The sequence below is a fragment of the Rhea pennata genome, chromosome 4 (assembly GCF_028389875.1).
Source record: "Rhea pennata isolate bPtePen1 chromosome 4, bPtePen1.pri, whole genome shotgun sequence".
Taxonomy (NCBI): domain Eukaryota; kingdom Metazoa; phylum Chordata; class Aves; order Rheiformes; family Rheidae; genus Rhea; species Rhea pennata.
Window position 1 is genome coordinate 41,340,067 of NC_084666.1, and position 27,549 is coordinate 41,367,615.

The 27,549-nt window shown below is 37.4% G+C and overlaps 2 protein-coding genes across 11 annotated transcripts in view; one reads left to right on the forward strand and one right to left on the reverse strand.

Annotated features, from left to right (window-relative positions):
• The window catches only part of DDX60 (DExD/H-box helicase 60), a 54,448-nt gene extending 42,398 nt beyond the window's left edge, over positions 1–12,050 (forward strand). For 8 of the 10 annotated variants that reach the window (XM_062573786.1, XM_062573788.1, XM_062573787.1 and 5 more), the window contains 9 exons: positions 848–1,048; positions 1,722–1,826; positions 3,251–3,392; positions 4,089–4,210; positions 4,801–4,948; positions 7,920–8,062; positions 9,090–9,241; positions 11,230–11,292; positions 11,419–12,050. In XM_062573786.1, coding sequence (XP_062429770.1) covers positions 848–1,048; positions 1,722–1,826; positions 3,251–3,392; positions 4,089–4,210; positions 4,801–4,948; positions 7,920–8,062; positions 9,090–9,241; positions 11,230–11,292; positions 11,419–11,518 — 1,176 coding nt within the window. In that variant the 3' untranslated portion in view covers positions 11,519–12,050. Of the gene's footprint in view, positions 1–847; positions 1,049–1,721; positions 1,827–3,250; positions 3,393–4,088; positions 4,211–4,800; positions 4,949–7,919; positions 8,063–9,089; positions 9,242–10,771; positions 10,850–11,229; positions 11,293–11,418 lie in introns of all 10 variants that reach the window. The other 2 variants (XR_009958143.1, XM_062573792.1) reach the window with 2 other exon arrangements.
• A 3,494-nt stretch (positions 12,051–15,544) lies between these two features.
• On the reverse strand, positions 15,545–26,808 carry LOC134139426 (uncharacterized). The gene is made up of 8 exons (XM_062573803.1): positions 26,014–26,808; positions 23,127–23,213; positions 22,689–22,922; positions 20,815–20,837; positions 19,730–19,875; positions 18,753–18,853; positions 18,538–18,639; positions 15,545–17,396 (listed from the first exon to the last, which is right to left on the reverse strand). The coding sequence occupies exons 1-8, from the start codon at positions 26,554–26,556 to the stop codon at positions 15,615–15,617; spliced, it is 3,018 nt and encodes a 1,005-aa protein (XP_062429787.1). The 5' UTR covers positions 26,557–26,808; the 3' UTR covers positions 15,545–15,614.
• Positions 26,809–27,549: the final 741 nt, after the last annotated feature.

The window sequence follows — 27,549 nt, forward strand, 5'->3', positions numbered from 1 at the left end:
TCTACGATTACTGACGGGATTAATAGGGATGCTTGAGCTAGTTCCCAATTAGAAACAGTGCTCTGTGCAGTGCAACACAGCACTGTCTGGATAAGGTTACAAGCAGAGTTGAGCAGAATGTCTCCAGTTATGGTGCAGTTATCCACATAGCCTGAGATTAGACTTCATTAGTCCCTGTTTCCCATTCATCTACATTTCAAACAACCTACATTTTCCTCAAATACTGCCAGTTTGCCTCTCGTTCCAGACCACATAGACCAGATGCAACTTATGCCACCAGTGTCTACCTGTCCTTCTTGTGATACATACATATGATATTTTCCAGCTTTGTCGCATCATAGGGTACAGGGGACAAGTCTCCCAAAATGGACCCGATCAAAAGAGGGTGACCTAGGCAAGGGAACACACCCTGAGGCATCTTCCCCCTACTGTTTATTCATGTTCTCTGCTTTCTATTCATATTGAGACTCCTTTTGCCCCAGGTCTACCCAGAAACAATTCAGAGCCAAATATAATTTGAAAACAAAGCTGATATGTAGGTAAAATTAAGTTATGATTTACCTTGCAGAAATATAAATGTTAAAAAGAGATGTGAGAGAACATATCCAGGCAAACGTTTAGGTCCTATACCAAATTTAGAAGATCATATTAAAAAAAATAAATAAAATCATCATAACTGTAAAACAGCTACATTTGCGGTACAGCACAATTTGTACACATTATTTTAAAACTGTTCATAAATGCATTATTAGGATTGTATAGATGGTAGCCGTATGTACAGTTTAGATATATTATATTTAAAATCTTAATAATTTAAACATTATTGATGCAAATGCCCTCTTCTTAGATGTCGGGACGTGCTGGAAGACGTGGACAAGATATGATCGGAAATGTGTTCTTTTATGACATCCCACTGCCCAAGGTTGAAAGACTTATCAAATCCAATGTACCTCAATTGAAAGGCCAGTTTCCTCTGACTATTTCTCTAGTACTGAGACTCATGCTGTTGGCTGCAAAGGCTGATGATAAAGCAGATGCCAGAGCAAAGGTATAGATTTCTTTTTTTTACAGCAATTTAATTAAATTATGGTATCTCTTTAGCTCAAGCAGAAGATTATGTATTTCAAAAGTAAATAGTTATTCTCCAAGTAAAATTGCATATCCTGCTGTACTACTCCTACGTGGTATTGTGCTGTGAATTTTCATGCACCTATTTTTTGCAATAAATATTATTATGAGAAAGGATGCTGTATCAGGAAGGCATTTTTTCTTTAACTCTTGTATATATTTATGCATTAGCTACACTTGGAGAATCAGAAACTCTTTCAGTATTTAGAATTTTAGCTTTACTTGACAAGCAGGTGTAAACGGAGGGCATCAGAAAGAGGGAGCAGTGAAATGCTACCTCAAATGAAATAATGAGAAAATTCTGCGTATTACTTGAAGTTGTTTAAATCAACATAAGTTCTGTGCAATCAAGAGATTTTTATTCTTGACACTGAATGCAGTGATTTAGATAAACAATCCACGGCCATGATTACAAATTGTTCAAGGAGCTCCTCCTGTATTCATTCAGCTACAACATATGGACATTTATTTTCAAGAAAGTAAGAGAGGATGAAACAAACATAAAAACTGGATCTTAAATTTCTTTGTTTATTACAATACAGACTTTCCTTTGTGTTTCTAATTTCTTGTCTTTTTATTTTTTGTTTGGCCAGGTATTGTCAATGTTGAAGCACTCACTGATGTCCTTCAAACAAGAAAGACATACTGAATTATTAAAAATCTATTTTATCTTTTCCTTGCAGTTTCTTATCCAAGAGGTATGTTTTATCTCATTCTGGTTAGCAGTTGTCTGTAAATAGTCTTCCTTTCCTACCAACTCTCAAAAAATGTTAACTTTTGTGTGCTAGTACTCTTTCACCTAAAATGTTTATGATCCATAGCAACAGGCAAGCTTCTGTAGAAATGTAAGGAAACAGATAAAATTAGAGGACGTTAAGCCGGAGGTTAATTTTAAGTTATATATTTTGTGGAAAAAATTCAATAGGGAAAGTCTCATGATATGGACTATGTAACTGTGATCACAAATTGATTTGGAAACTAAGAATTGTGTCTGTTATGTATGAAGAAGCATGCATGTGAAATGATTATAGTTTAAAACACTCTAAGAATCCTATAATTTCCAAAATGCTGGGAGAAAATTATACTGCTAACAAAAATTTAGGAAACAGCTATGTGAAAAGGCTGAAAATTAGCAGTGTATTTCTTCATAGCAGTAGTTTCAATTTGATGGATACTGTTATGGCAACTTTTTTTGCCAACTCTGGTTTTGGTTTACAGCCAGGACTGTAGGCAGTAAGAGGTAGAAGAGATGTGATTACACCAACTCGTCTGTGACCATGTCCTGGTCCTGCTCCCAACAAGAGCCCAGTTTGGGTCTCCCTCTGATGTCTCTTGCACATGAGACCAGGAATCTGATACTCCCATTGAACAGAAAAGTATGAAATCAATGGACAGTAGAGATTTGTAACATTTTTAGGAAGTAATAGTTAGTTAGCATGAGAACTGGCCAAAACCAAACCCATGTACCTAGTATCCTGTCTCTAATACTCTTTCAAGGGAAGAGTGTAAAAAAGGGGCAGTAATATAATGATGATTCTCTAGGTACTCCCTACTTACTAGAAAGGTGTGATGCAGACTGTTCTCTGCTAGGAGAGGTGTCTTAACATTTATAGTGTTCAGTAGATGAAATGAGCTTGCCCCATTGGTTTTTGAAAATACATAGGCTTTTATCATCCAAACATAGTTCAGCAACATATTTGACGGCTTATTATTTGCTGTGCATTTTAACCCATCAAACATCTAGGTTATTTTCTTTTTAATGAAAGTTGCATCAAATCTTACTCGGTGGCTTGTGCACTTTTCATATGGAACATGGTCTACATTGGCACTAAAACTGTGAAATCAAGACTTACACATTTTGCACAGGGAGATGCAATGAAGAGCTCCAGGAAAGTATGTGAATAGTTGGTGACTTTTTCTTCAGTAAGGAAAAATTTTGCCTGTCAGTGGAAATTGAAGTTGTCAGTTGCAGAGGTACCTATTCATTAGATTGAAAGACTGTTCCTCTGAATGCCACCATTTTATGTTTTTGTCAAATACAAGCTCATAAAAGACTTTAGATCTTTCACAGCTAAGCTCTTTTTTTATTATTATTATTTCTTTTTATTTTTAAATAACACAGGGCTACTTGGATCAAGCAGGTAACCCCATAGGATTTGCTGGACTTGTGACACACTTGCACTATTATGAACCTTCGAATTTTGTTCTGGTCAGTTTTCTTGTGAAAGGCTTATTCCACAAATTGTGCCAGCCAATTGAAGAAGGTAAAGTAATATTCCATGCACCTACATTGTAGTCTATGGCAGGCGCTGTAGTCTAACCTGTTCTGAGATTTCTAGGCATCTTGTTCCTGCTACTGCCTTTTTCTTGCCTAGCCTTCATCCCTATATCCTTGGCCTCTGCATCTCACCATTCTGTGTATGCTTATATTTCTGTTGGAGAAAACAAGGGCACACATATGGCAATGCTGATATCATGAACCTGAATTTGTTTGCAGAATATTTTGATGAAGTAAAAAGAATGCTGTCAAAAAAAACCATTTGCTCTGGAAAAATTAATAATTCCAGCTCCAGAGCAAGATTTGAATAAGGTGTAGTAAATAATAACGGGTGACCACTCTCTGAATATCAAAAAGTTAACAACCCCCCCCAACTGCTTACTACATGACTAAAGTCTGTTTTGTGACCTGAAACAAGAAAAGTAATAATATCTGATCATGTAATAAGACAGCATCAATTTGTACATAGTTGTTTGCACTAACGCTTCCTGAGTGCTTTGCTTAATTATCTAATTGGAAGATTTTTGTGAGTAATGACTTGATCTTTATACAACGTTATTTTTTGTAACCTCTCTCATGACAACAGCAGCTGGCAGGGAAACCCCTGAATGGGAATCACTTTAAGCAGTTGTTATTTTTTAAATTTTCTTATTTAATCTACGTACTTTCTGTTTTGAAATAGGCTCAACTGATTTTTCAGAAGATGTCATGGAAAAGCTGGTGCTCATTCTAGCAAACCTATTTGGGAGAAGATATCTTCCAGCCGGCACAGCGAAATTTAAAAACAAATTTTACCAGTCAAAGGTAGAGAAAGCATTTGATGTTTCCCATAATTTACGCTACATACCACCTCAGTGAATTTCTGGTTTCATTTTGTCAGTTAGGCTAGTGTTATAATGGATGTGCATCAGTTAAATAATGAAGAAGGTACATACTGGATTAAGATAAAGTAGCCATGATTTAAATACAGAATCAGCTGAGTCTCAGGTTAAATGAATAGTGTCATATTATTCAAGTATATTATGGAGATGACAAATTATTACATACTTACTATCAGAATATTTCAAAAATTATGGACTACCCAGTGTTTCCTTGTGCAATACAACTTATATATCTCTTCCCTAAATAGAAACTTTACTTCTTTTTCTCACTTGACTAGGATTTTGTCTAAAGAGCTGTAGCATTTTGTGACACATACCAATGACCTTATAAGGACTTGAGCATGCACTGTGGTACGTGAAACTTAGGCTTAGGGGTAGCTTTTTCAAAAAATGGGACACTATGACTAGGATGAGCATTAACACTAATTAACACTAAGTCCGATGTAGGACTGACACTCTTGGAGAAGTAATTTACCTAAATTAGGTAATAAACTGTTATATATGTTATTTCAGGTCTTTCTAGAAGATCTACCAGAAGACTTTGCAGAGGCTGTATATGAGTATAACAGCAAAGTAGAGAGAAATTTTGCTCATTTTCTTCTAACAGCTGCTAAGCTGGCTGATACGGAACAAGAATACAGACTTCCGCTATCAAAGACAGGTAGGCAGTGAAAAATTCATGGCTACTCATCATTTGTGGTACTGGTTATATTGAGAAAGTTCAATTAATTACTATTTTGTAAAGAAAAAATGGTGAATTCTGACATGCTAATAAGGAGATACAATTTCTAGTTCCCTTCTATTTTACAGTAAGCATGATAAATTATATTCTATATGGCAGGAATGTACAGGAAAAGGATCATTTTTAGTTGCTCTTATTTTGGCGATGAAAAAAAATAAAAATTTCTTTTTAAATGGAAAATAATTATGGTAAGTGTAACTTTTTTTAAAAAAAGTAGCCTTCTTTCTGATAATGACTGCATTTGCACCTTCTGAAATGGCTGTAATAATTGAATTGCGTTCAGAATTGCTTTTGAAGGTTTGACCAGCCCTTAAATAGAAGTAAGAATTAAAAAAGAACATTGCTCCAGCTGTTCAATCAACTAAGTTACTTTATGCCAATAAAAAATGTCTAATAACCAGTGCAATACGAAAAAGCATTACCAAGCGACCTGGATTTTCTTTGGATGAAAAGTGTTTGACTACTACATAATCTCATGCTATTTCCAGGAAGAAAAATATAAACTCATTGTAATATACCACAATCCCTTTACTTAGACCTTCTAAAAATATCATATCTTCAAAAATACTATTTTACAGTACGGAAGCACTCTCAAATATAGCAGATACTATGTTTGTTTCTTTTTTTTTTCTACATTAATACAGTGATTTTTCAGTCTCTATTGTGTACAAAATAAAATGGCCAAAACATCTTATGAGGTATTATATGATCTACTTTGAGGTTTGAGTAAGGGGACAGCTACTTAGGAAATGTCCTGTGAAGTGGATGCCCACTTACTGCATAGGTGATGCTATTTATCATGTTTATTGATCATGTTTATTATGAGATAAACAGATAAAGTGACATCAGAATGAGATTCCAAGTTTTGCATATGGCTTTGGATTGTAAATAGTAGCCTTTCAGTTCCACCAGGTAACTCATACTCTTTCAAATGCTAAGTTTCAATATCACTCATCAGAATTTCTAACAAATAATTAAAAAATACCTTAATTTTTCCCTCAGTCAAATTTAATATTAGCTTAGGCGAGACTAACCTACATGTGAGGTGTAGCTCGCATATTCAAAGACGTTCATTTTCAAAGTTCTTACATTGACATGAACATAACTTCTACTGTTACTTATGTCTATACTTTTTACTATTTCTTATTTTTGTAGTTTTAGCTAAGTTTGAAAGCATGATTTATTCATAACTGATCAGTGATGGTTGAATTGACAGGCAACCTTTATTTAATATGTAAGTAAAATCAAGTCAAATGGAGAAAAAAGCTACCTTATACATCTAGAGAAGTTGGGTTCTAGGATTACATGGCTTTGTTGAGGTGATTGTGGACCAATGGAATGAAGAACAGAAAGATACTTGTTAAAGGAAGACTCGGGTTTCTGCAAACAATTCCTCTCACCAAATATAAGTATGGAAAACTGGAAAGTGCTGCATAGCTGTAATCTTAGCAACTCTGAGGTGAAATTCTGGATTTTTCATATTCATTTTAAGATTCCATATTTTAATAAAATTGAGAGCTTGCACCTTGATACATTAAATGGAAAACTTGGGGGACTTGGGAAAAAGAGCTGTAAATCACAGGATGATGAATTCCAAATTAGGAGAGCAAGGTGTAGGCTGCTGTGCACTTTTGGGAAAGTCACACAAGAGAGTTTTTAACGTGCATGAAACACATGACAAGGGTATGAAACCACATGGACGGACTAGTTTAGTTCTGTGCACTAAATTCTGCAGGCTCGTGTTGCTTTAGCTCCCTTGTTAGTGTTGCAAATGTTACTTTTATCCAGGATGTGAGCAATGGACGTTGAAGCTCCTCTTCTGCTTGAGTGGAGAAGTTGCTGGTTTAAATAAATGGTGCAGTAGGCAGGCTTGGGGATATTCTCCCCATTTTGCTGAAACTGCTTCACTTTGAAAGAAATAAATACATTCTGATAGATTTAAAGGGGGGGTGGGGGAGCAAGATCAACCTCTATCCTGTAGTTCAAGAGGTAGAAAACACCTTTTATACTTACCACAACTTTCCAGCAAGGCTGGTGGGGGGAGGAGGGGAATTTGACACAATACTGCTTTTTTTTTCTTGTTTAAATCAATGGCATAAAGGATGCAAATACAGAATACTTAACCTAACACAAAGCAGAAAAGGTTTCAGCATAAGGATCAGAAGCATCCCATACATTCTAGAAAGAAATAGTTTAGTGAATACAAATTAAAGTACAAATAAACTTTTAGAAATAACAAGATGGCTCTTCTGATTGAGGTTATAGGCAGACCACAAACCAACTGAAACGCCATTCTGGTGTGAAAACACAAAAGTCATACTCAGTTGCATAAAGCAGAGTGCTTGTTACGTGCCAGACACTGCATGCTTAAGCCCTAACAAGGCCTCAACTAGAATACTGGTGTGTGCGTGTGCAGTGCTACACTTAACTAACTTCAAGAAAAACGTTGACTGAGACACCAGATGATAGCAAGAATTACTATTAGAAGTCTAGCTATTAAAGCCTATGACCACAGATTGAAAAAACTTTCTTTAACCTAGGACAGAATAAAAGATGAAGATAAAAAGTCTTCAAATAGTAAAATTTATTTTTGGAATAACTTTATACTGTTAGCTATTTTGGCTATGGATGAGGTAAGGAGAAGGAGGTTTAAATTACAGAGGAAGAGGTTTAGATGTAATTATCTTCACCACAACAAAGTCTTTTCTTTCATACTGGAATCAGTTGTTTAGAGATTCTTAGGAACAAATCTAGCAAGAATGATTTAAGTGCAGAAGATTAGTTACATTTTCTGATATTATCTAACCAAACTGAGAATTGCTCACTTTCAAAATTCTTTTATGAATGGGGTGCTTGTGTCTGTATAGCTTATTCTGTACTTCCTTTCTAGATTTTACATTTAAAAACTGGCATGGCTCTGAACTAGCATCTTATTTGATGGACAACACCAAAAACATATCTGCCATCTCACCTTTTGCATGTTTATCTGGAATGATTGATCATGATTTATTTCAAGCAGTGAACATTAATCAGGTAAGTTATTGGGGAAGGGGGGAAGAAGGGACGAAATTTATTGCCTTTTAGTAGAAGTGAAGTTTGTTACAGTTGTCTTGCTTCCGGCTGACACAAAGGCTATCAGTCTTAAGGAGACTGAATTGCATTTGAACAACCTCTTAAAAAAATAAAAGTAGCACTAAGTCTTACGTTACCACCATGAAAGAAACACAGAATAGATGGATATAGGAAAGAAAGAACAGACTGTAAATAGTTTGCTTTCTTGAAAAAGGCCCCTGTTCCTGGCTTCTGGGTCCTGTTTACTCAGAGAGGTAAATGAGTTAGAGATTACTATAACATTTCAAACCATATCCCCAATTTGTTTTTCTCCACTTCAGAAACTGGTTTTCATTCAGTCCTAAGGAGCCTGGAAGACAGCACATTCTATGCAATAATTATGTCAATAATTTTCTTCCCTACCTGGACTTCAGTGATTATATGGATATGAATTAGATTAGAATATATTAGAATGAATTAGACTATAATGAACATCAGTATGTTTACTGATACCCTTTCCTGTGATTTTTTTTTACCTAGGCTTTGTACCATTACAGAGTTACTATAAGACTCAATTCTGTAATAAGAAAATGGAATTCCTGAAACTGGGAATTTGAAATTCACCTTGAATTGTTCCATGCTTGTGGCTAATACTTATGCTTAGAACATTCAAGAGTTAGTTTGAATACATGATCTGTGCACGTGGAAAAAATATCTCCATCTATCTTAAACTCAAGAAATAGAGCGGCCCCATTAACCCTTATGTTATTCAGCAAACATCTTAGAGCTAGACTACATATAAATCAGTTTGTTAGTAAACTTGTCTTCACTCATCAGGAAGCCTACAACAACTTTTGTAGATTTTTAGAGTGGCACAAGATTGAAGATGTGGAACTTTTCAGCCACAGATCTGAAGTTGTAGGATTAACATGACAGAAGTATCAGCAGAAACATAGCTTTTTTCTTTCTTTCTTTCTTTCTTTTTTTTTTTTTTTTTAAACCCCCCCAGGCTGTCTTACATTCTCTTAAAATTAATGTCACAAATTGCCCTCTACTTCACCTGGAAAAGTATGATGATCAAGGAAGGAAGAGACCACTCAATGCATATGCACTTGACTTTTATAAGCATGGTTCCTTGACTGCATTGACAACTGATAACTGGTATGTACATCTTTAATATAGTTAAACAGGAACATTATTTTCAATACAGTACCTAGATTAGCTATCTTGGAGTTTTATTTTTAAACTGCTCTCCTCCAGAATTCTCAAGGATGATACCTGTTAAATAGGGTTAGATTAGCTGAACATTTTAATGAGAACAAAACACATACTATATTCATTTTTAAGTCTAGTGATTATAGCTAAAAGTGTTAGCTGCATATTCAAACAATACTGTAAATGCAAAATCTTGATTTTGATGATACTAGTTATTTTGACTAACTTGCAGCATGATCTCAAATTACTTCTTGCTATTTCGTACATCAAAAGCATGAACTCTCTTCTGGTAAAGATTGTGATCTGAGAAATCTAGCTTTCTCTGTAGCAAAGCAAAACTTGCCAGTAATTCTGTATTTTAATCAGTATTTCTTCCATAATTCCCCTTTCCTAATTGTTTCCTGGCATGTAGCAAAAAACAAAACAAAACAAAATAACACAAACAAAAACCCAAGCCCAAGATGTCTTATTGCCCCAAGCTGGTCAATCACTGCCTTATCTCATCATACTTTCATCATTAGGCCTATAGTACATGTGACTTTCCTCTCATGTTTCCTCCCAGGATCACTTATACTCTGACCTTTCCAAATTTAGGATTTTCAGTCTCTCCTGTCTATTACTTCCTTTACAATATATTTTTAATCTGTTCTTGTCTTTATTATTTTGCCCAGATTTCAACATCTGTTAAATCTTACAGTCTACTCTATTACTACATTTAGCTTCCAAATTTCTGGGACTTTCCTGATCTCTTTCATTGTGAAAAACCTTAATTAAATAAATAATTGAAAGAAAAAAATCAAAGAACCTGTTAAACTCTTGCACTTGCTGTAGCAGGTGCAGGTTTGACATACTTTTGCCTTCATATTGCGTCACTTATAAACTTCATCAGTCTTCTGCTTTTTTTTTTTTTTTTTCCAAAAACTAAATTAGAGGTAAATGCTCCCACCATTTACAACCCTATTATCCTCTTCAGGCCTTTAAAGACTGCCAGAAGTGTTGTCTTCTCATATTTATTATCACTTTCTCCTTTGATTCCCCTCACTGGGTTTCTCTAACTTTGTACATTAAATCTGCCTCAGTTTCTTTACACACCTTCCAGCCGGCCCTTCTTAACCAAGCCAGTCATGTACCTGTTTTATTCTCAACCTCACTTCAACCACACTGTCCCTACCTCAACTGCACTGTCAAATATTACTTTGCCTTCACGCTCCTAGCCAACCCAGGCAACTTTTATGTTCGGATAGAAAAAATACCACTTCACACTAATCACTGAAGGAGGAGGCAATATCATACCTGCTTTTTCTTCAAAGAAGGGTCTGATAAGAACCACTATCATACATGTTCTGTACAACATGTGAGAGTAACAGTTTAGCAGTGGTACCACATTAGCAAGGGAAAAGTATACTGATGGTAATTATTTTCTACACAATATTGACTGTAAACTTATTAAAATTTTGTAATATTCTTAATTCCTAGGAATTGAAATTTATGAAGCTATGTTTCAGTAATGAGGAGGATCCTCTCTGCAGAATACAGGATCTTAGTCATCTCTAGGTAGATAACATAGCTGATACTTTTCCACTGAATTTAGCCAGCAGATTAATCTAAAGTATAGTCTTCTGGTCTAGACTGGGATGCTTTAGTTATTCAAACAGTTGAAACTATGCTCCCAAAGTACTGTTAATAAATTAAATTGCTTTGACTTTTTCCAAATGTGACTTGCATCTTTTGGTAGGCTTAGTACAATTATGGAAACTTATCTCTGGAGCATTATTAATTAGACTTTAAGCTTACAGTTACTCTACAATAATCCTAATGAACTAGTATAACAATGTCTGATGCCACTGTATACACACACCTAGCCTAAGTGGCAGGGGTTATTAAAAGTGAAATAGTATGGTATAACACACTTCTATTTGGATTTTCTTTTTTAGGTTAAATGAAGGAGATGCTTACTACCACCTCAAGGATTTTTCACTCCTCATTAAGGCTATTGGGTATGAATAACTTATAATATACACTGAATATTAAAAAGTACATCTTCAAAACCACTTAAAATTCCTTTTTCTTTTCTTTTCTTTCTTTTTTTTTCTTTTTCTTTTTTTTTTTTTTTTAACAAACAGAACATCACTGAGTGAACTGTGTGACAATCCAAATGATAATGTTCTACTGGCATTTCAAAAACTGGCTGAGAACTATGAAAACAAACTGGCTGCAGTCTGACCCTTATGGGTAATCTGGATGATCAGGAGAGTGATTAACTGCAGGGAAAAAAATAGTAGTATATAATATTCTTTCCACATGGAAGTGCTTTTTACATTAACAGGTGACTAGGTCTGAGTTCTCAAATATGTTCAATAAATCTGTAGTAACAGCCAATACTAGTAATGCAAGGTTTGTCTTACAAAATTTTAACCTTTATACTATCAACATTTTAATATGTTTCATTATCAAGTAAATAATCAGTTTTTAATAAATTGCAGAATTAGGTAATTGCAGGTGTTTTTGAGTTTCAAAAGCTTTTTTCAAGCGGTGATATAGATGTTAAAACAGCTTTCAGAAATACACCAAACAAACCTCAGTTCTGAGGAGTTGTTCCCATCAATTGTCATTAGGATAATGTTGAAACCTTTCAGCTCATTTGTGTTCAGCAGTTACTCTGGTAATTATAATCAAATTAATTGTTCTAATTTTTCTTCAAGGTTTGTATTGTTATAGAGTTTGTACCATCACAAACTTTTAGGAAAGCTCTTAAATGACTACAAGTTTAGTCTACAAAAATTTTAAGTATAAAAAAAGGGTTTTACCAATATAATAAAGTTTGATGAAAGTATCAGCCATGTGTTGAATTGTCTTTTTACATACTGTACCTTTAAGAGTTAGAAAGATGAGCACACAGGGGACTCATACATTATTTGTCAAAAGGTTCCTTGTAATCCAAAAACTGTTCAGTTGAGTAAAGTACATTTCTTATTTCCTTAACAAAGGAAAAACAAACTTCCACCACTGTTTTCCTACATTCAGGAAAATGCTTTAGTTTATCCATACATTTTAGACCACCTGTAGTCTGACACATACATATGTATGTATATATACACACACACACACACACACACACACAACTAACCTTGGAAAAATCAGGCTTTTATAGCTGCCCTTATTGCAGCACAAATTTATAATGATAAGCAGTGATGGAAATCCTTTCTACTGATAATAAGCAGTGTTTCTTCACATACTGACCACTGATCTCTGACTTGAAGTCTCTTTAGACAGCATTATGCTATTAAGTGCAGCATGCACTGCTAGGTGATAAAAGAGAAAAAAAACGAAACAAAACTGATTTGTCAAGTAGTGTTGATGAACTTCCATTAACTGACTAAACTTTTTTCTTTCTACTGTTCAAACAAAATCACAGCAAAAATAGGGCAGGATTGCAAGAAGATACTGCTTTAACTCTTCTTGGAAAATAAAATTTATTTAAGTTTTTCTTTATGGCCTGGCAGTCATGGAACATGTAGGCACAAAGGCCCCTCAACTGGAGGTGAAGTGACCTAATTTAAACCCGTCTATGCTCACGTTTTGTGATGTAAATATTTTTAGCTAGTATCACATACACAATTCACTGACCTAGGAGTAAGGTCAGAAATGTAACTCTGTTATTTCACTAGTTAATTAGAACATTTTTTTTCAGTTTTCTAAATATAAAAATCTTTTGCAAGAGCCTGGCCCTGTCCTTCTTTTGGAAAAGGAAGGATAATAATACTCAAAAAGCTACTTTTAGTGTTCCATTTTATTTTTCACTGTCAAATCATCCCCACAATTACGCTGATCCATCATCTCATCACTTAAAATGTTACTTGTTGTATGCTTATACGCTTTGAGATTTATCCTCCTTAGCGTGAACTTCTCCACCTCCCAAACCAAAATTGGTTCTGTGCTCAGAATACAATAGGTACTTCCAGTTTTGTTACTGAGTTTTTTTCATATGAAAATATCTCAGGTAAAAATAATTAGTTAGGTATATGACAATACTGACTTTATATGCTGAAGAATATCATGTTTCTTAAACATTAATAAGAATATTTCACTTTTAATAACATATACAGAAAAAAAGTCCCTCACTCCATCACATCTACTAAGTCAATAGTTTAAATGAAATAGATTTTTTTTCAATTATTTAGTGATAGCTCAGCAGACTGTAATTTTACTATGTGTTTTAAATGCCCTGCTTATCATTTATTTTTTCCACTGAAAGCTTCATCTTGAGCTATATGATATCTGTCACCTAAGTGTACAAAGATTACAACTTACCAAACTTGAAAAGCAGTCCCAGGTCTATATTGAATGCACACACAAACAATTTCTACTGTTAAAAAAAAAAAAAAAAAGTCATCTATTTGTCTTACAATTTTATAAGCGTCTCCCCACTAAAAGGCAAAATACCTACTTTGAGGTTTAACATTATCAAACTCAGAAAACATCATAAATGGACCCAGTGACAAGAAGAGATATGAAAGATAGACAGTTTTGAGAACCCCATTAGGGTTTTAAAATAAACCATTCTGCATGGATCCCCCCCTCCCCTCCCCCCGCTGTGGAGAAAAACACAATACAGTTTTCTGATCTTTTTGTCACCAGTATAAAAGATCTTCTGAACTACAAAGTTTTACAGCAATTTTTGTAGGGGCCTCATCTGTCTCTAAAAACTGTTGTTTCTCCTGTTTTTGTTATAGTGAGATCAACTTCCTTCCGTGGTTATCTGCCTTTAGCATCATACTCAGCCTCCATCTTCTGCTAATTTAACTTTTTAAGACTTACCTCCTACACAATCAGAAAAACACAATAGGAATATTTAGAGATGGATGTAAAACAATTCTTAGGACAAAACTGAACTGCAGTAGGACTTTGGAGATGAATATAAAGAACTATAAAACTAACAATAATCAAGAGAATTCTTGCTATCTTTGTTCCTATAAGACACAAAGGGAAGATTACCAAGTTCCAGAAGCTGCTTTTTCAGCACATTTAATAATAATGGAATGTACTGCCACAGAGAAACTGAGGGCAAGAATTTAACTTAACTCAAATTAGAATTAATGTTTCCTAAACTAAAAGAATAGTAAAGTATTCTGTCACAGTAAGTATTAGTGCAAACCTTGCAGACTATTAAATTTGAAGTGGTATCTTACTGAGTTAAAAATAATTTGGATTTTTTTTTTTTTTTTTTTTTTTTTTAAGTATGTAAAGTATCTAGTTACCAGTGAAAAATTCTGAAGGGATGTTAGATATCATGCTTCAGGATTTATGGTCTAATACTTACTACCATGTTGACATACCTGCCTAATACAGGATTTATTTAAAACGTGACACTAGCTTTTACTGGAGACTGAACTAGTGTTCAGTGTAAGAAAGATTGAGCTTTAGTCCTGAAACAGTACTACCACCCGCCTCTTCTAATAGCTAAAGAGCAATCATCTTTTGGGTGCAACAAAACAGTTAAGTTAGTTAATAAATCAGAAAGAATGGTATTTTTATCCTCACGTATTTTACAAACTGGAGTTCTATAGCCTTAAAACTTAAAGAAGTATTATTCTGCTTTTTTCTTATTACATATGCTTTTTATGGAGATTTTATGTTAAAACCTACATTTACCTAATGCTTTCACCAAACAAGTGACCACTAGTTCCCCAATTGCTGCCAGAAGGGCACTGAAACGTCACTGCTTGACAGTAACTTTTCGTAAAGGTAGCATTTTAAGTACAGTCATGATGTAGAAACACAGCAGCATAGAAACAAAATACAGTCAATAGGAAATGAAGCAGATAACGTCCTTCACTGTCCTCCTTTGAACTATCTTACCCTGGATCTTCTCAACCCCTGCTTCCCAAGTGCAGGTCTATCCTCTCTTACTGACTTGACCCTAGCACAGGGCTGTCACACTACAACAGCAGGATACTGCCCTCTGGTGAAAAGGCTTCACTGAACCTGCCTTCTGGGACACCTCAATCCCCACACCACCCCAATGACACTTCCTGGAAAGTCTGCATTCCTAAGTACGGGGTATGTACTGTTAAATTTAGTCTTTAATAGCACATGGCATTTTTGGTTGTTTCTTCAGTCTGAGTTTGTATTACAGAACTACTCTATTGAATTGTAATTGGTGACACGCAGTTATGTTTCTAGCACAGATATATCTCAACTAACAAGAATCATGGAGAATACAGCTATAAAAACACAAAGCATCACCACTTTTTAATGTTACATAGCGTTTATTTAATTCTAGCTGATTTAAACATAGTTATTTTTCATTTCACTTTGTTCATGTCTCTGGTTTTCCTCTAGCAGCTGTTTTGTCTTCTGCAACAGAAAAATATTCTGATGCACTGCTGTTGTCACTAGAGGTCGATGTTTGACTTAGCTCTTCTGTGTCAGAATCAGTGTCACTTGGTATTCCTCCTGCCTCATTTACAGGAAGTTTAGAATCCCCTAAAAATGAATTGTTGCACGTGTCAGGAACAGAACAAGCTTCTTTCTGAAACATTACAGACTCAGGTTCATCTTCCTTCCTAGCACAGGAATAGCCATTTTCAGCAACAATTTTACCTTCTTCATCTTTTATTTCTTGTTTCGTTGGTGTAGTAAGTTGAGTGAAAGAGGCAGTCTCTTCTTTAACAGGAACGGCAGCTGAACACAAAGGCTGATTAGAAGTATCACTACTATTAGCAACTGCTTTTTCATTTTCAACCTTCTTAGTTGAGTTCACAGGAAAAGAATCTGCACATTTTGGATGACCATTTTTAGAAGCAGGCTCTGTACACCCCGCAGACACTGACTTTTCTAGATTTAAGCGTGTTTTGTCAGGAGATTCCGTTTTCTTTTTTTCATTTGTTTTAGTGCCACTTCTAGAGAAGAGCACTGATGAGGAAGTCAGTGAATCAGAGGTATTCTTGGCAGTGCTTCCAAATGAAAACACTGGTGAAGGCAGCTGAAGACACTTGCTTGCAAAGGAAAAAATGTAATTGCTGTGGTGAAGGGAGGTCTCAGAAACATCATTCAGCCCAGCTGCAGTGCTGGTTTCTGAAGTACTACAAGCTACAGTAGTGGTGGATTCTGAGGTATTAGTAGTTTGTTCTAGTGAGACAGATGGATTTAGCACACTGTGTTTTATGGCTTTGTTTGGAGAAGCCTTATTTTCTCCCATGTGATGTGTTGCATTTTGGTCGGATGGCTTCTCCGATTGGTCAGAAAATGAGGGTAATGGTAAAACCTTAAATGAATTGCTGGCTCCAGATACTGTGAAAGAATCTTTTTTTGAACTGCCAAAGGCAAACGAAAAACCAGGTTTCTTGTTTTCTGATGATTTTGGATTAGGACTGGTTGAAGCAGAGACAGTAGTTTTAGTTACAGAACTAAGTTTTGTAAGTTTTGTTTCATCCTGGTCATCTATTTTATTGTCAGGATCACATTTGCCTAGATAAAATGTAGGAAAAATAGATTTACTGTCTTTCTTTGTAAAGGAAACTGTAGCTGTGCCTTTAATAAATCTGGGTAACGAGCTGTTACATGCACCGAAAGCAAAAGGTGAAGCAGAAACTCCCTCTGCAAAAATATCCAAAAACGCTGAACCTGAGACAGTAACAGGTACTGATGCTGATGGTTTTGAACCAGCTGAAGTGCTGGAATTTGCATCCATTTCACTGGAAAGCGTAACTGCTGCTGACTGCATTGGTATTTTTTCTTTAATTACTGAGCTGTTAGAGTTCTCCGGTGAGGCCAGTGTGCTTACTTCCTGGGACCTTTTTTCCTGAAAAAATTTGAAGTCACCATTTGGTTCAGAAAAATTCAAGTTTGTAGATGGAATGCTGTGATTACTAGTACTGGAAAAGCTTATCTCATCAAAACCTGCTCTCTGCATACTTCCCATTTTCACTCTATTTGCATTATTTGCTTTAGTAGGGGAAGATACAAAAGGAACTCCTGAGGACTTATTCTTCAAAGCCTCAGTGGTTATCCATTTATACTTTTTATTTGCAGGCAGAGTTTGTCTCTTGAACTCTTGAGATACCTTCTGATGTTCCATGTAGTATTTGTAACGTAGTTCCTACAATTACAGAAATGAATCCTGTTAAGTAAAACGGAGCATTTGTGGATTCAGAAATTGTAAAACAGTTATGTAAAATGCTAAGATTAAAAAAGCTGTTTGCATATTTTATAGCATATATAACTTTTCCCCCTCTGTTGCTGCTAAAAGTCAACAGAAACCACATCATTATGAAAAAAGATCTTTAAAAAACAATTAAACAAGCTACACATGGGACCCTAATGACAAAATAGATATTGAAATAGGAAGTTATTAAAGAAATAAAAGTACTTTATGACTCTAAGTTACTACTCTTAAACATTTTTGGCTTTGGCAGTCATTTTAATGACAAATTCTTAAGCTCTGTCATGAATATTAACTACCTGAAAACAATACAGTATTTGGTTAGAGTCAAACATTTAAATCACATTCTCAGTGGGACTAGGAGTCAAATGTCTTCTACAAAAACAATAAAGAATAATTATTATATATTTAGAGTGCCTAAGCAACTTCTTAGTGTGTTTACCTGCCATTGCTGTTCCCAATACATTAAACAATTAATTCCCAGCCACACTCCACTAACTGCAACAAGATTCATCCCTACACAGAACAACACTCCACATTCAGCCAGCCACATGGGACTGAAATAAGTGTCGGGGGGGAGCGGGAAGAAGGAAGGGAGGCAGGAGAAGAGAGCAGGAAGAGGTTTCCTAACTAGACCATTGAAGATGACTAAAAAGAGACTGGTTTCAGCTCCATGTGAAAGTTGCAGGAATTTAGGCAGACTTAGAGTAAATTATCTTCCCTTTGCCGCCCCCCCCCCAAAAAAAAACAACAACAACAAAAACCAGAACACCAGTAAATTACTTTTGCTTCAAATAAAATAATAGACAATCCTATTTGGATAAGAAAGCCACAGATGTGTCCAAAAAAGCCATATTAAAATATATGTATTTTAAGTCACTAGGTACCATCGAATTCTAGCTTTCTGAAGAAAAAATTAAATCCTGGCAGCTTTAATAACCTTATCAGATTTACATTCTAGAATTAGAAGGGTACCTGTATCCAAATAAAATTAAAAAAGAGTATAAGAACATACTTATAAAGTTGTGTTGTAACAATTAATAACTTAACCATACTTACAACAGATGTTCAATCATACCTCATGACTCATATTTTGAAAAGCTGACATTTCTGATATTGACATTAAGCGAGTACAGATCCGACCACCATCTGCCAGTGCTTCCTCCTGTCCTGCAACTGGCTGAAAGATGTTTTGCATCAGACTTATAGCCCATATAAAAGAAAGACAAAAAAAACAAAAAAACAAAAAACCACTATATAGTGTTTTAACTTTATATGCAGCCAATTACTTACACGAAATATGTTGGGTGTATTCTTCTGGTCTTTCCATTGCTTAATGTTGTTTTTAAATACAGTATTGTTAGTTGAGTTCTCATTTCCTTGAAAAGGTAGATCTATTAGAAGGAAAAAAATAGATTCAGTAGCATCTAAGCATGAAAAATTATGCAAATATTTTTCTAGAAAAAATTGTGACAAGAGTATTCTGTTTTTATAAATGAAGTACTATTACAACACGAAGTTTACACTGATAAACTCAGCAGTTATTTCCAAAATCTACAGGACACCAGCCAATAAAATACGGACTGCAGGCAAGATACAGAAAGGCACCATGTCCCCTCTTATATACTTAATACTGGACATGCATTTAAAAACCTAAGCCGCCTCCCTCCCTCACAAAAAACAAACCCCTTGCTGCAGTGTTCAGAGGATCACAGGTGACTAAAGTCATTTTATTCCTGTATTTGCTCCCTTAAAGGTTCCTGTACATCTAACTATAGATTCCAGGTAAGAATAAACTTACCTTGCCTTAAGCAGTGAAGACCCTAGCACTTACCTAACTCCTCTGATGCAAAGCAAGATGCTTGTTTAAGAATTTTCCTAACTGCCCTGAAGCAGCACCCACCTTTTTAATCCTACAGGTTAAAACATTTATTTAATCAGGGATTGGACAAATTTGTTACTACACTACAAACATTCATCTAGCTCAGTATTATGTTTCTGACAATGGTCATACAGGTTTTATAGGAAAATTGTAATGAAATCTCTTCCACCTTCCAAAACACACAGCTTAGGGACTTTCTGGAGAAAACACATCCACAAAATTTGTTTAAAAGTCTTGATGAATTTGTCCTCTATTAATTTGTTCAGATGCTTTCTGAACTCATACATATTTTCGCCATCTGGAATGTTTATTAGCAATGAATTCCACAAACTGTGGTTACCTGAAGTGCCTTCCTCAATCTCTCCTGTATTAAATCCTCCTTACCTACCTTTAACTACACCTACATTAACCGGTATTAACTTCAAGGCCAAGATTTCGTTAACCACAGGTTTGATATCCATTTTCTTTTGGGTATACTCTGGTGGTTTCTCATAGCTGGAGGCAATATTCATCAGGTCAAGCTGAGTTTTCATTCTGAAAAAAGAAAAAAAAAAAAAAAAGAAAAAAAAGAATAAATCACACCTAAAAGAACCCCTTTTAATTACAGCTTAGATGCAAACAACAAAATTATATTGTTTATTAAACAAAGTTATTGAAAAAAAGTAAGTTAAAGGAAAAAAAATCTGAAGCCTTCAATAAGTTTCCTAAATCTCTTTTTTTAAACTTATTACTTGAAGATTCATTTGAATTAGGTTTTACAGGAAATGAAAATTGCAAAAAGAAGTGTCTGTAATTCAGCCAAAAGATTAAAACAAACCATTATTAATGGACTGTATCTGAATCAAAATTATGCTCTTTCAGGGGACATTGCTGATGTTAGTCTAAACCCCAAAATACTTTATAAAGGACTACATTTTCAATATACTTTCTTAAAAACCACTGGCCTTTAAATGACTACAGTCATGCAAATGGTAAGAAATTTAATTAAGAATCTTTTTCTGGCATTCAGGATAAGTGCACGGCAAACAATGAAAAGCAAAATACTTTGATCTTCAATATACTCTTACCTTTAAGGAGCCAAGCTGTAAATGCTGCTACTGTTAACCTCATTTACTTTATAACTGAACAAAAAGTACACACTCCAGTACTCCTGATTCCAGTTCAAATAAGGTATCTAAAAACGTGCAATAACTCTATATTTATGAATTCCTATATTACAGTTTGTCAGCAAGCTGATCCAAAGATTGATATACAATAGGCTGATTATCTGATACCAGATAATACATCACAAGTTATTGTGATGCCTAAAATTTGAGCATGCAGCATCCAAAAATCCACAAACATTAATAATGACTTAGTTACTAAACATTATTTTCATTAGGTGGATATCTGTATCCTAAAGTAATCTGAAATACTGTTTTAATCTTAAAAACTTACAAGGAAAGCAATAAATATGAAAAAATACATATATACCTTGTATTCAAGCCACAGGCCACCTATAAAAAAAACAAACAAACAAGAATTCATAAGATACAAATATGTTTTCCACCAACTTATGAGGGGAGACTATTGCTTTATAGAAATTCTTCTGAGGTTAAACTCCTTGACTTGATTTCACAGAGCTATAGATGAACCTTTTAACATTTTTTGTGGCACATACACATATACATCTATATGTAGCTATACACACACATATAAAACACGTGTGTGTACATCTAATAGTATACACACACACACAGTTAAAATAATATAAAAAAATCAAACAAGAAAAAGCAATTCTGGGAGAGAATGGCCTATCGCATAGTATTTTGTGCTTAGGACAGAGATTTCTTGAGAGCCAGAAAAAAGCATTCACAGTACAAGTCATGAACTATACAGTTATCCTATGCATTTCAGATATTTGAATATTCAAATAGAGGGCTATTTTGTATCCTTGGCGAGGGAGATATCTTGAGAGCAGTTAGCAGATATTATATTGAGATTTTAAAAAAGTCAACTTTTAGTTTTAAATCAGCCAAATCATAGCAGTATGAAATGCATTTTGCTGTAGTCCTTCAAGTGACAACTCATCAAAGAATAGGTAACAGCAAAGTAAGATCAACTTCTTCCCTATAAGACTATGATAACCTCACTACAAAGAATCTTAAAGAATACACCTCACTGAAATCAGCTGTGTACTGATACAGTGGGAAAAGCTGGTAAGCCTGAGGCATACTGACCACTGGATTCAGAACACTTTTTCCATAAATGGGGGTCACTTTCACCTGAAAATGAAATTTTCCCTAGGACAAATTGAGTCACCATAAACTTGGTCAAGTTCCAAGTAGTGTACACAGAAATATCCAAACCCAGCTGCAGGAAATAGCAGTCTGCTGCGGTTTCTTAGCAGATATATGTATACATGAATGCTGAAGTTAAAGGAAACAATCCAATTACTTCTTAGTGCAGACTTCAGAAATGGGTCTAAGTTCCAAACAGCAGCAGCTGCAGTGTTGGACTTACACACAACATAATCTAGCTGGTTTAGAGTCAGACAAAAGGTCTGCCCTAGCTGCAGCAACAGCGATGATTGAGCTTGTGTCTTTCATTCCTCCAGCACTTATCTAAAAATTAAATGACGTTTGTATCTCCAATTCCCCTAAAGACTATAAGGCAGACTTTCAGAGTATGATACAGAAGCATATAAACTACTTGATAAAGTGTTTGTCAGAAGTATTTATATTAGCTTATTCAAAGCTACCTTATCTCCACTGCAAAGATTACAGATTTTGAATCAGTGTATTCCAAGTTCTCGTACGATACTCCACTATGCAGCACAGAAAATAATCAATTCTGGCTCCAATCTTCCCCCTCAAAAGTTTTAGTATCTCTAAATTTAATGAAGCAATGAAAGTGCTCAATATACTGAATATTTGAAAATAAACATGAACAAGCGCATATATGCAAGACAATGTTGATAGCAGTACTAGGAAATAACTCCCTTACCCAGGATCAAGCCAGCTTACTTTCAGAGCTGGCAGAATAATATAGTAAGTTTTACAGCAAAAGCTATACAGTATATTTCATCAGTTTTTTTAATGTAAAAAAAGTAAAAATCATTAGAAAACCCATTAAATACCACCAAGTAACTGCAAGGAATGCTCTTTAAATTTTGCTAGAATAAAAAGCATGTTTTAACTAAGTATGAAGTGTCAAATTATTTTAGTCCAATTTTTATTTTTATTTTGTTAAATTTAGTTTTCCCTGATCCAGTCATTATTGTAGTCATAATCTGTAATGTGTCAGGCTCTACATGACATTTTGAGGATTATACAAATTATGTCAAGTAGCAATAGAAACGCTGTCACCTCCAGGAAACACTGAGGATCACATTCATGAACAAGCTTTTCACAATCCTTCAGAAAATTCTCAATGGTTTTCTTGTGAGTTTCCTTCATTTTCTTCCAAATTTGAAATTCTTTCTCTTTTTTACTTCTTTGGTTTTCAACATCTTCTAGAAGTTGCTTCTTCTTCATTTCCAGAGTTTTGAATATTTCTCCAAATTCCAGTGCAATTATCTCTGCTTCATTGGTCAACATTATCTAGAAGCAACAGAATGTAAATGCAGATTAAGTTGCAGTGGCAAAGTCTACATTGGAGTCACACCCCTAACTAAGCTTAGAATGTGTGTAAACTACAGAACACTAGCATGCTCCATATTGTAATTAACATACGAGTAAAGAATCAAGCTGTTGCTATCAAGCTACATTAAAAAAAAAAAAAAGAGTCCAGCATCTATAACTCACATCAGTATCATCTGGATGACTTGAGATTTCATTCAGCAGCTTCTCATTTATTATTCTCAGTTTTTTCAGACTACTGAAGAAGGTTAACTGTAAAGACAGCAATCGAAAAGCTTGTTACAGCTTTATCCTCTGCATAAAACAAATACATTTCTGTTGCTATCTTGAAATTTTCTTGGAATGTTCTGTACAATATATAAACAAAGGCAGAGATACAAAGCATTGCTTAATAACATTTCATGCTTTTTTGGAACAATAAACTTCCACTTGCTATTTCTCTAATTAATGTTTTTAGGCTCACCTATAAGACAACATTTTGCTACAGTTACTGTATAGCTACAACAGAAGTGTGTTTTCCCTATGTCTTTTTATCCTCTTCCCTCATGCACACCTATCTAAATGTAATACTGTTATATTACTCCAGTTTGATAAGCAAAGCTGAGATGCTCTTTTCAAAGTATTATGCCTCACACTGACAGAATAGCAAATTATCCATAACTGAGTTATTTTGTTTGTTTTTAAATGTACTCTACTACAAAGCCTTTTATCCCCTAGTTCTTTCAGGAGCAGGCAACTGGTGAGAGAAGAGAGAGAGAACAGAAATCAGTGCAAAAATAACTGCATCCTGCAGGGCTCAGTACTGGGTCCCACCCTGTTCAACTTCTTCATCAACGACCTCGATGAGGGGACGGAGTGCCTCCTCGGCAAGTTTGCTGATGATACCAAGCTGGGAGGAGTGGCTGACACACCAGAGGGCTGTGCTGCCATTCAGAGAGACCTGGACAGGCTGGAGAGCTGGGCAGAGAGGAACCTCATGAGGTTCAGCAAGGGCAAGTGCAGGGTCCTGCACCTAGGGAAAACTAACCCTAGGCACCAGGACAAGCTGGGGGCTGACCTGCTGGAGAGCAGCTCTGCAGAGAAGGACCTGGGAGTGCTGGTGGATGGCAAATTGACCATGAGCCAGCAAGATGTCCTTGTGGCCAAGAAAGCCAATGGTCTCCTGGGGTGCATTAGGAAGAGTGTTGCCAGCAGGTGGAGGGAGGTGATCCTGCCCCTCTCCTCAGCCCTGGGGAGGCCTCATCTGGAGGACTGTGTCCAGTTCTGGGCTCCCCAATACAAGAGAGACATGGAGCTACTGCAGAGAGTCCAGTGTAGGGCTATGAAGATGGTCAGAGGGCTGGAGCACCTGCCCTACAAGGAAAGGCTGCGAGAGCTGGGCCTCTTCAGCCTGGGGAAGAGAAGACTGAGGGGGGATCTTACCAATCTGGTAAGTACCTGAATGGAGGGTGTCAACTCTTTCCAGTTGTCCCGTGTGACAGGACAAGAGGCAATGGGCAGAAATTGAAGCACAGGAAGTTCTGCCTGACCGTGAGGGGGAATCTCTTCCCTGTGAGAGTGACAGAGCATTTGAACAGGTTGCCCAGAGAGGCTGTGGAGTCTCCTTCTCTGGAGATCTTCAAGGGCTGCCTGGCTGCAACCCTGTCTACCATGCTCTAGGTGACCCTGCTTGAGCAGGGGGGTTGGACTACATGATCTCCAGAGGTCCCTTCCAACCTTACTGATTCTATGATTCTGGCTTCAAAAACAGCCAATGCTGTATTTAAGCCTTTAATGATCAAGTCATCCACCGCAAAAGATGTAGACTCCATGAAGACATCTGCCTTATAAAAACTATTAAAAATAGTATGACACACGAGGTCAACCATCATCTACAGCTAATGGAAAAGTCTACCTCATTACCACCTGAAGCCTCTACATAGTACACGATAAATTCTACATCATCTTCAAAATTGTGTTTAATTAGTTTGTTATCGGCATATGAAATAAAGCCTGAAAAAAAAAACCAAACATTAACCGTCTTCCTACTACGTTCTCCAATTCTAGCCCTGGTCAATAGAGAATTATGTTTAGGGTAGAATATTAAAGCAGTGGCTCTAAACTAATTTATCATCATCACTGGCTTATTTTTTTATTATTATTATTATTTTATTTTATTTTTTATTATTATTTTATTTTTTTTTTTTTTTAGCTACGATAGCCACTATACCTATCCTCTTTAGCACTGTTTCTATATTGTGCATCAGAACTGTTTTTATGACAGGCTATCTAGCACCCAGGTTAAGTAGAGTGTAAAAAGTTCACTTTAACAGAATGCTAGCTGTTTTGACAAGTCTCTTCTACTACTACAAGAACACCCCAAACAAAATCCCTAGCAGGCCTGCCAGTTCCTGTAATATATTTCTGTTATACATTAAGTAGTTATTCATCTAAGCTATTTCTAAACAGGTAACTATCTATCACCCAAATTACCTAAATCAACTTAGAGAACGCATAAACAAACTGCGTGCTTCTGGTTAGCAAAACTAGTACCTTTCTGGACTCAGAAAAATCAGATCAAAGCATGGACTTGAATGGCTGCTGGCATCCGTGTGTTACTATGGCAGAAGTACAAGCCTTCATACACAGGAAATGTTAACTTTTGAACTGCTTTGATCAGCTCTGTTCACATCGGATGATACTGTAAGATAGCCTGGTGCCCTGCATGCCAAGTCTGGCAGCAGCACGCAAAGGTACACGCCGCTGGTCCACACAGGAGTGCCGGCATGCTCAAAGCAATGCAATCCCTCACTGCCTTTTGCCTACCCACGAAGCTGCGTTTTTTGTTTGTTCTTAAATGTAATCTACCACAAAGACTATTATCCCCTAGTTCTTTCAGGAGCAGGCAACCGGTGAAAGGAGAGCGACAACAGAGAAATCAGTGCAAGATTAACTTCTGGCTTCAAAAAAAATTGCCTTTCTCAACGAAAGCAACCCACACGGGGTCGGAGACCCCGAGACAGCCCTACCTCCCAGCCGAAGCCCTGTCGCAAGTAGGAAGCGCCGCGCTTACCTTTTCCTCTTGATACACAGTGTCTATGAGGTTGACGGAGTGGAAAATGCCTTGGTGCTCCTCAGACACGCACTGCCCACAGCCCGCCTGGCGGCACATCCGGCAGTAGAGCTGCATCAGCCGGCTCGGATGCTTCTGGCAGGTTCCCCCGAGAGGCAGCGGGGAGAGCAGGCCGGGCCCCGGCCCCGGCTCTGCCTCCGCCGCCTTGGAGGCCCCCGCCGTGCCGGAGCGGTAGAGCTTCACCACCTCTGCCAACGTGGTGTTGACGGGCAGCGCGGCGGCGCCACCGCGGGGCAGCGGGCAGAGCTTCCTGCACAGCGGGCACGACACGCGGGTGCTGGCCGTGGAGCCGCCAGCGCCCTGCCCCGGGCTTCCCCGCAACAGGCGGGTCTGCCCCTGGCCCCGCTGCTGCAGGCGGGCGGCTTCGGCTGAGGCCAGGCACTCCAACACGCACTCCCGGCAGAAGTTGTGCGAGCACAGCGGCAGCGTGACCGGCTCCTCGAAGAGCGACAGGCAGACGGCGCACGTCAGGCTGGCCTCCATCTGCGGCAGGCAGCTGGGCGGCCGAGGCCGCGGCTCCTCCCCGCCTCGGCCCGGCACGCAGGCGACCCGGCTGGGCGGCCCCGGCCCGCCACACGGCCCCGCTCCCTCCAGCTCTGTGCAGGGAGGCTGCCGGCCTCGCCGCGGGGCCGACGGCCCCGCAGCCGCGGGGCTGCAGGTCCCGTCAGGGAGCGGACAGGCCGCCCCGCTGCCAACGGCGCCGCCAGCTTCGAACTCCAACGGCCGCTTCCCTCCACCAACTTCGCAGGAAGTAGAACCCGGCCGCGGAGGGCGGGGCAAGGAGGAGCCGCGGCGGCGATTTGGGGAAGGTGCGAGATTGACACTGTTCTCCTCCAGTAAGAACGCAGGGGCGCGCGGCAGCGTCACAGACCGGGCGGAGCGGTGTGTGACCGCTGGCGGCAGCGGCGCCGCTGGCGCGCGCTAGGACCTGCCGGCGCCGGCGCTGCCGGCGGTTACGGCCGTTAGACGCGCGGCTGCCGGGTGCGCGCCTCGGCCCGGCTGGTTTCGGGAAACGCCCCCGGGAGCCGGGAGCTTCCGGGCTGCCTTCTGCCGAGAGCGCGTTATTTGTTTATAGCTTTTGTTGCCGTATGCAAATATGCAGCGTAAATAGGAAGCAACTCCGTACGGCTGCGGTTAGCTACGTGTAACTGCAGGTGCGAAACTGTGATAAAGCTTGAATAAGCTTCAGGTTTTGTTAATGATAACAATTTTTTTTTTTTTTTTTTGGAGGGGGGGGGGAATTGTGTCACTTGTACTCTAGTTCTGTATTTTCCTTCCTTCCAAAGTTTGGGCTTAAGTTCCAGCTCTCAATGAAAATTTCAAGCTTATTGTAAACCAATGCTTTTGAAACATAACCAAAATCAGTGTTTGTAAAAACTGGTACACTGAAAATACATAACTCTCACAGACCTATGGAAAAGACAGATGCAAACTGCATAAAACCAGCTGTGTTATTTGTATGCTTTGATAGCAATA